Below are 9,091 nucleotides of genomic sequence, written 5' to 3' on the forward strand. Positions count from 1 at the left end.
GCCTTGTTTGCGTGTGTTTGTGCACCTTGTGTATATGTGAGTGTGTGAAATGGGGGCATGCCATTTGGCTTTGCCAGGGGCACTGCTGCATTGTGGGGGATTGACATGTCTCATTGTTGTGACCTTATACTAACAATGGACCCCCCTCCCTTCACCCCCGACCTCAACACATACAAACAAACACACGCACACACAGAGAGAGGGAGAGAGAGAGTGTGAGCTCTCACACAAATGAGGCTTTATATGCCTTTATAAAGAGGGAGAAAGCTGAGGACAGTACAGTAATGTGGACATTAGAAAGTCAGTGAAGAGTCATTTAAACAACTGGAGAAAAGCACCTGCCAATGGCTGTTAGATCTGAGGTAAGAAACTGATCATATCAACATACCCAGCACATTAGACAACACCTGCGCGCACACACACACACACGTGGGTTTTTTTGCTTCAGCTTTGACCTTATTGCTGCAGTGGGCGGGAGCTTAAAAGTGAAAGTGAAACAGCAGGGACATGAAGGAAGGATGATGAAGCCAAAATGAGCGAGGTAAAGCTTTTGATATTTGCAGCGAATTGATTCTGTTAAAACACGGTCTCTAAAGCAGATACAAGACACGCGTTACTTTACTTACTGCAATCTTAATAAGAATTTGTTCCATTACTGGTGAACTTGTGGATTGTTGTAACTAACATAATGTTCATCTTAACAGCATGGCACAGCACAACTGCTGCCTTTGTATGCAGCCTGATTTGAACTGCAGTTATACTCCTGCAGCTGTTGTCACCTTACAGTTATAGCTGTGTCCTCATCTTGTTTTGTCCGCATGGAAAATCATGTGGTTCCTCTGTCACATGTTTGAGCCTCCTTCTTTTGTGTCATGGATGAGGCCCTAAAATATAAACACAGCTCAGTTTGTAAGAATTAACTGCTCAACAGAATTCATGTGGGACGCTTACAAGGTCCAAAACTGTCACCTTGCAACACCTTTACCATAGGTAGAAACAGGTGAAATAAGACGTTTGCTACATTGTGAGCTATGTGAGTGAATTTGTTGAGCAGGAAGTTCTCCATTGGTGAGACTATTAACATTTTTGATTGGACATTTAGGTGGTATAAATGTTTCATTAAGAGATGTACTGTATGTTGCGTGTGCTTAATCCTACTCTAATGTATTTCAGGTTCAAGAAAAAAAGGTCCTGAGACATTTTTGATTCATGAGCCATATTCTGATAGTGTGACACCTGGACAAATCATCTCGGCAGGCATTCAGCACCCACATCAGGTGGTCCTTCATCGCTGCTCATGTTTGGGATGTGACCAAGTTCAATAATAGCTGTCAGCCTGTCACACTGTTTGGCTTTTTTTCTTCAAATCAGTGGTTAAAAGTAATTTCCTCTACAATGGTCTTGGTGAGGCTGTTAGCGCTGTCTCTATTCCACGTGTCTCTGGTTGGATGTCAGCCCACCCACAGTTCACAACCAGCATCAAGCCCTCCTCACCCCAAGGGAGAACAGTCTCCTTTGGATACTGGTACTCTGTCCTTCCCTTGGAGCCGTCTTCGCCTGCCAAGGTACTCTTCACACTACTTTTGTTTCATACAATAAATTGACTAGAAAATTGGTTGACCTCTGTTTTTGAGTTGTTGATTAAAAAAACAATACATTTATTTCTCTTAGGTACATCATTCCTCTTCACTACCACCTCCTCCTGCACCCCAACCTCACAAGTCTCACTTTCACTGGCTCAGTGCAGATTGAGATTGATGTCCAGAACAACACAAACTGGGTTGTATTACACAGCAAGGGTCTGCAGATCTCCAAGGCGACTATATTGGACCAGGACCTCACTCATCTGTCTGACCAGGTAGCTGTAAATGCAGAGCTACAGGTTATTTATCATTGTTACTTACATTGGACCCAACTTATCTGTCACGCTCTGCTGGTTGGCCATCCTTTGTGCACTTTTGAGTTTAGTATCTGCCTTAGTATGTTGCATTTTGGGTTCTGTCCTGTCTAGTGTCCAGTATCTGTTATATAGTCTGCTTGTCATGTCAAGTCTCTGTTTTCCTCTGCTCTCTCTCTCTGCCTCGTTAGTCTCATGTCTGTCACCCTGCTCGTTAGTCCCTGTGTATATATACCTGGTGTTTCTGTCTTGTCCTTGTCCGGTCATTGTTCATGTTACCCCCCAGTCTGTTGTGTGTGTACTCTCTGCCTGCCTGTAACCAGCCTTGCTTGTCTTGTCTTGTCTCGTATCCCTGTACTTTTGGATTTCTGTTTTTCAGCCACTCACCTGTAAGTGTGCTCGCTTTTGGTTATATTAAAACCCTTCTTTGAACTATACCTGCTCCGCTCTGTGTCCTGCGTTTGGGTCCTCCAACCTGCCTCCACACCACGACCGTGACATTATCTTCATTTCTTATTCACTTAGCACTTGGAAATAATTGAATATATCCTGCTTTTCTCTTCATAGGTTCTTCCGGTGCTTCATAACCCTTCCCATGAGCAGATTGGCATTTTCTCTCCCAGGGTGCTCAGCAGTGGGCAAAAGTACTTTCTGTATATTGAGTTTGGGGCTGAAATAGCAGATGGCTTCTATGGCTTCTCTAAGAGCACCTACAGAACCAGTGCGGGAGAGACCAGGTAAGACTGGAAAGATTGATTCACAGCAGGCTTGGTAAAATATCCAACACATACATGGAGGGTCCAACAACAGTATAGTTTGTTGACTATACTATACAATACAATAAAAAATATGTCCTGATGTCTCTTTTCAGAATCTTAGCTTCAACTCATTTTGAGCCCACGAGTGCTCGGATGGCATTCCCTTGTTTCGATGAGCCGAGCTTCAAAGCCAACTTCTCTGTACGGATAAGGCGGAGTCCAGAGTACATTTCTTTGTCCAACATGCCTGTGGTGAGTGTTGCATATATACTAATTATCACATATGTTCAAATGTGTGAAAAATGGTTGCAATAAATTGTCTGTGTATTTCAGGTCAAGACAGTTGAGGTAAACGATGGCCTACTTGAGGACCAGTTTGATGCAAGTGTAAAGATGAGCACATACCTTGTAGCTTTTGTCATCTGTGACTTCAAATCTGTCACAGCAACAACATCTTCTGGGGTGCAGGTGTGGTCTCCCTGATGATATTTTAATTTCCTTCTTTTCTTGTCAACAATATGACTTTCTCAGTGACATTTTTTCATGCACTGTTGTGTATCTGTAGGTTTCCATCTATGCCGCCCCTGAGAAGTGGCTGCAAACCCACTACGCCCTGGAGGTTGCTGTCAAAATGCTAGACTTCTATGAGGAGTATTTCAACATCCACTATCCTCTACCCAAACAAGGTACCCTTTGTTCAGTTTTTCTGTAACTAAGTCACACAGCATTTTTCCCACTCACATATTGTCAGTCAATTCCCCCTCTTTACCCCCTCACTTTCTGTCCCCTGACCCGTGTTTTCCCTCTCTCAGACTTGATAGCTATCCCAGACTTCCAGTCTGGTGCGATGGAGAACTGGGGATTGACTACCTACAGAGAGACCAGCCTTCTCTTTGATCCCCTCACTTCCTCCGTTTCTGATAAACTCTGGGTTACTATGGTGATTGGCCATGAGCTCGCCCATCAGGTGAGTGTGACACTGCTTCTGCACTCTAATGACATTCAGGATTGTGTGTGTGTTTGGGGATTGACATGTCCCATTGTTGTGACCTATACTAGCAATATATCCCCCAGATGCTCATAGCTCAAATCATTACATAACTAGACAATATAGAGTTCTGAAATTCTTGTCTACAGTGGTTTGGTAATTTGGTGACAATGGAGTGGTGGAACGATATCTGGCTGAATGAAGGATTTGCCAGATATATGGAGTACATTTCAGTGGAGGCCACCTACCCCGACCTCAAAGTGGTATGTGCTTTGCTTAATCTGAGAATCAATTTATGTGATTAATAGTGGTAGATTAATATTAGGCTTGGAAGAGAGTACTGATGATGCTGTTCTGTGTACAATCTTGCAGGAGGAATATCTACTGCATACCTGTTTTGCAGCAGTTGGTCATGATTCGTTGAACTCCTCTCGTCCCATATCCAGCCCAGCAGAGAACCCCACTCAGATCAAACAGATGTTTGATACAGTGTCCTATGACAAAGTATGCTTATACTTCCAGTACATGTGTCACAAAGAGGCTTACACATACATACACAATAGTTTATTAGCTGTAGAAATCAACATCAAAGATAAATAAACATTATTTCTGTTACAAGTTCTGATTGGCCTGGTCATGTTTGAAACTGATGGAAAACAGCCTCTAAACACACACTTGTGACTGCGTAACTATTGATCTCTATATTGATATTGTAACAGAAAATCTAATATTTTTCACATTCATGACTTGAACAGCATTCAAACTGCTTTGATACCAACCCACAGTATGCCCAGTCATGGCCCATTTTCTCTCTCTCCCACCAGGGAGCATGTCTCCTGCACATGCTGAGACACTTTCTGACAGATGACGTGTTCCAGAGTGGGATAGTTCGATATCTCCGCAAGTACAGCTACAGAAATGCACACAACCAGGACCTGTGGGACAGTCTTGCCAATGTAAAAACACAAATTACATTAATTGTGAAATGCACTGTATATCCCTTTGTCATAGTCATGTAAATCAAAACATAAAGGGGCAGCCTGACAGAATTGTATTTGTCAAACACTGGATGTGCCAAACTTTTTCTGTATGGTTCTGTAAATTCATTATTGAATCACAATAGAGAGCTGTAGGTTTTGAATTAAACAGGAAGTAGCAAGACGATTACACTTGGCGAGATATGTTGTCCTCTTACCTTTTTACAGTCTTGGAATCAGACAAAGTACAGAGAGTGACCCAACCATTTACAGAAATCATACATTTCATATTTTTCTGTTTTAACTCATATATTAAATCTGGTATATTTGCATGCTGTAGTCTATTAGATATTTGTGTTTTCCCTCGTTCCAGACAGTCATTGTTTCTGAGTCATTTCATTATGGTACATTACATTGCTGAGACTTATAAGTAGGTAATGAATCAAAGTGAACTATGTCTAACTATGTGAGTTGTCTGTTTTTATTGCCATTGAAGTCATGTTATCTATGCCCAGTAATGCAATTCTAAAGGATTTTAAAAGAATACACCACCTTGCCATGCACTGATAACAAAACATTGACAGAAATAAAAGCAGACATGACGTTCATTGTGATGGATTACCAGTCTCTAGCAAGTTAATTTTCTTGCTGTACAGAAATGAATTGGAACCAAAAGCTTTCATAAAGTTAGAAAGATCAGATGGTCACTTGCAATGTAAAGTAAATTTGATAAGCAAAAAATGAATGAATAGAAATTTATGTTGAAAAAGTCTTCTATTTTGTTTTTCAGACCTGCTCAGAGGAGGACTTCATCTCAGGAAAACACTGTTACAGCAGCAGCCAGGCCTCCAAAAATGCAGTGAGTAAATATTTAAACATCAACTCGCTAACACCTCTTTATGGGCGTCCTCCTAAAAATTTCACAGCTTTTACAAGATTATTTTATGACCTTGAGACGGTGTGATTGCATGTATTGATTGATCTCCAATTGTCTCCTACAGTACCTGTTTGCAGGGGAACACCTGGACCTGACAGCCATGATGAACACTTGGACTCTGCAGAAAGGGATTCCTCTGGTAACTGTAACTAGGAAGGGGCCTCGTCTGCTGCTTAGACAGGACAGGTTCCTGAGGACAGTGCTGCCTTCTGACCCTCTCTGGTCCTCATTGCAGCAGGGGTGAGCATGCACTTGTACAGTTTAAAAAAAAAAAAAAAAAAAATTTAGTTTTGTATTCTGTTCACACTGTACGTTTCGCTTCTACTCGGTTTACTCTTGCAGGTACTCACCCGTTAACACCAAGAATTTAATTTATTATTTAGTAACTCTCAGGTTTTTAACATTATACTTTCTTCTCCTACATAGTTTCCTTTGGCATATCCCTCTGACATACAAGACAGATGCTTCCAACACCGTCCACAGACACATGATGACAACTCACACAGGTAACAGGGAAGAGAGAATATGACAACATTATTTATACAGATCTTCATTTTTGCTTTGTCATAATACTTTCCTGTTTACTCTTTTGCTGTTTGTCTCATTTAGACAGTATACATATAGGAGAAGAAGTCAGCTGGCTGAAAGTAAACACTGACATGACAGGCTATTATGTGGTTCATTACGAGGACGATGGTTGGGATGAGATGACCAAACTACTTTCAGAGAACCACACTGCTCTGAGCTACAAAGACAGGACTCACTTGATACACAATGCCTTTCAACTGGTCACGTAAGCAGATGTGTGTGTATATGTGTTTGGAGATCTGTGTGAGAGAACAAGAGATCTCTTTTATGCATGTCTGTAGTTACAGGTAAACAAAACGGCAACACAGCATTCCACCTGATACTGCACCTAACCTTTGAAATATTCTTGTATGTCTTTAAAGGGCAGGTCATCTGCCGCTCAATAAAGGCTTAGACCTGATTGGTTACCTGCAACTGGAGACACACAATGTGCCCCTTCTTCAAGGCCTGGGCTATCTGGAGACCTTTTACCGGTTGATTGAGAAAAGGAATGACTTTGATTTAACAAGAAACCTGGGCGTAAGAAGACGAGTGTACATTTAGTATCAAATTTATGCCTATGTCAGGAAGAAATGTTGAGAGTTCACATGAGATACTTTTTCTACGTGTGCTTTGGTGCAGATGTACATCCTGCGATTTTTCCGTGCTGTCATTGACCAGCAGACGTGGAGCGACAGTGGCTCTGTGTCAGAGCGACGGCTGAGGTCAGAGATCCTGTCACTGGCTTGCCACCTTGATGACCCTCCCTGTCTGAAGCAGGCACATCAGAATTTCAAAGACTGGCTTCAGTCCAACGGTACACTCAAGTATGTCTGTCTAAATTATATTTTAACATACATCATTATCAGTCAACACCTGCCAATGTGATTCACATAAACAGGTGCTATTCCCGGTCTAATATAATTTGATAATTCATCATGTCGCTAATATGCACGTCTCTGCTTGCATTTACCCCAGCTTGCCCACTGACGTGGCAGAGACAGTGTATTCAGTTGGAGCTCAGGATGACCATGGCTGGACCTCGCTCTTACACACATACAACATCTCCCTCTCTGCAGCACAAAAAAGCAAAATCCTGTTTGCCTTGACCTGCACCAGAGACACAAACAAACTACACAGGTACATCTTCTGCTGATTAGATTTTTCACACAGTTAATGCTGCCACTGTGTGGCAAACATGGGGTATTGTATCATAGTACTGTTGCCAGATAGTCTAGATCGAATATGCTAAACAACTTTCACTGGAGGCTCGTCCCGTGATGGCAGATAATGTGTTGTTAATAGAGAAGGTTAAATTGTGTGTGTTTGCGTTGCAGACTGCTGGAGCTGGGTCTGGAAGGGAAGGTGATTCGATCCCAAGACCTGTCCAGTCTCATCCTGATGGTGGCCAGGAACCCACTGGGACATCACATTGCCTGGAACTTTGTCAAAAAGAACTGGGACACGCTGGTTAAAAAGTAAGTACAACATAATGAAGACACAAGTGAATGACATAACACTATAACTCAGACCATATGATGCCATGAAAATACAGTTTTCCTTTCCTTTTTAAAATATACAAACCAATATACTTAAATCAAGCTGTTGTGAGTTGGATGCAAAAATGTTGTGTAAGCCAACAAATTTTCTCCTTTATCTGCTTCTAGAGGCTTTCAGTAACAAGTGGAACAGGTTTTTGATTTGATAAATACCTGAAAATACCACAAGCAACACAGATATCCACACCTATGAAAGCCCTGAATACCAATGTGTGGATATGTAGGAAGAGATATTAGTCTCTAACTGTCCTCTCTGTTGTCTTTATGCTCTGCAGGTTCCAGTTGGGCTCATTTTGTATTAGAAACATCATTATTGGCACCACAGGCCAGTTTTCATCTCCAGAGGAATTTACTGAGGTAAATGTGCTCTTATGTCTTGGACTAATCTATATTCTACAAGGTAATTCAGAGATGTACCGGTATTTCAACATATACTGAACAAAATTATAACCGCAACACTTTTGTTTTTGCCCCTATTCATCATGAGCTGAACTCAAAGATCTAAGACTTTCTCTATGTACACAAAATGCCTATTTCTCTCAAATATTGTTGACAAATCTGTCAAAATCTGTGATTAATTTTGTTCAGTGTATATGCTATTGGTATTGACTGGTTTTGGCAATATTAGTGAGTAATTATAATTAGTGATGAAATCAAAGTTTAAAATGGCAATGCCTGAGAAAACTAAACTGTTCTGCACCTGCATATGAAGGCGGGCACAAAATTGTTTTTAGTTGTAAAAAGTGACGCACTGACCTAAAAAGACTTTAAAACCATGAGCTCTAACACATGTGTGCTGACCTTGTTGCAAACATAATTGTGTTTCTATAAATGTATTTGTTTGACCCCCAGGTGCAGATGTTTTTTGAGTCCATCAAAGAACATGCGTCTCAGCTAAGAGCTACTCAGGTTGCCCTAGACAACGTACAGAAAAATGTTCGCTGGGTTCAGAGGAACCTGGAGACTCTGAGAAACTGGCTGAACAAGAAAATGAAGTGAAAGGCAGCAGAGGCAAGAGAGGTGGTGACGCCACAGAGGGATATTTGAAGTTTTCTTGAATTTGTATGTGTGTTTTTATTTACCAAGTATAATGTGCTTGACCTCACCAAAGAGTTGACAATTTTGTGTTGAAAAAAAAGCCTTTTTTTTTATTTTCAGGGGACTTATTTGTTAGACAAAAGTGTTGGGTGTGGGGGGAAAAAAATAGGGTGTCTGTGAGGATGAGTGTGTACCAAGAATTTTGGTGTGTGAGAGAGAGAGAAATTCATTCCAAAGCAACACACAAATGCGGTGTAAATAAATTCTTAAATAGACAATTAAAGGGTTCATTGTACGTCTTGGCATCTTTGTGTGTGTTTTGTTAACTGAAACATATCCTGCAACCATTATGTCTATGCTTGTGCATGTG

At 41.2% G+C, this 9,091-nt stretch overlaps 1 protein-coding gene across 1 annotated transcript; it reads left to right on the top strand.

Annotated features, from left to right (window-relative positions):
• The first annotated feature begins 508 nt into the window (after positions 1 to 508).
• erap2 (endoplasmic reticulum aminopeptidase 2) lies at positions 509 to 9,016 on the top strand. The gene is made up of 22 exons (XM_038704404.1): positions 509 to 541; positions 1,174 to 1,277; positions 1,372 to 1,565; positions 1,672 to 1,858; positions 2,465 to 2,634; positions 2,769 to 2,907; positions 2,989 to 3,123; positions 3,221 to 3,341; positions 3,468 to 3,622; positions 3,793 to 3,906; positions 4,016 to 4,147; positions 4,468 to 4,599; positions 5,411 to 5,479; positions 5,622 to 5,797; positions 5,984 to 6,063; positions 6,167 to 6,350; positions 6,508 to 6,664; positions 6,767 to 6,951; positions 7,103 to 7,264; positions 7,462 to 7,602; positions 7,959 to 8,040; positions 8,536 to 9,016. The coding sequence occupies exons 3-22, from the start codon at positions 1,396 to 1,398 to the stop codon at positions 8,680 to 8,682; spliced, it is 2,838 nt and encodes a 945-aa protein (XP_038560332.1). The 5' UTR covers positions 509 to 541; positions 1,174 to 1,277; positions 1,372 to 1,395; the 3' UTR covers positions 8,683 to 9,016.
• The last annotated feature ends 75 nt before the right edge of the window (positions 9,017 to 9,091 follow it).

Source organism: Micropterus salmoides, unplaced genomic scaffold (assembly GCF_014851395.1).
Source record: "Micropterus salmoides isolate LMB-PRFRI ecotype aquatic unplaced genomic scaffold, ASM1485139v1 Ms_hic_scaffold_7, whole genome shotgun sequence".
Classification (NCBI taxonomy): domain Eukaryota; kingdom Metazoa; phylum Chordata; class Actinopteri; order Centrarchiformes; family Centrarchidae; genus Micropterus; species Micropterus salmoides.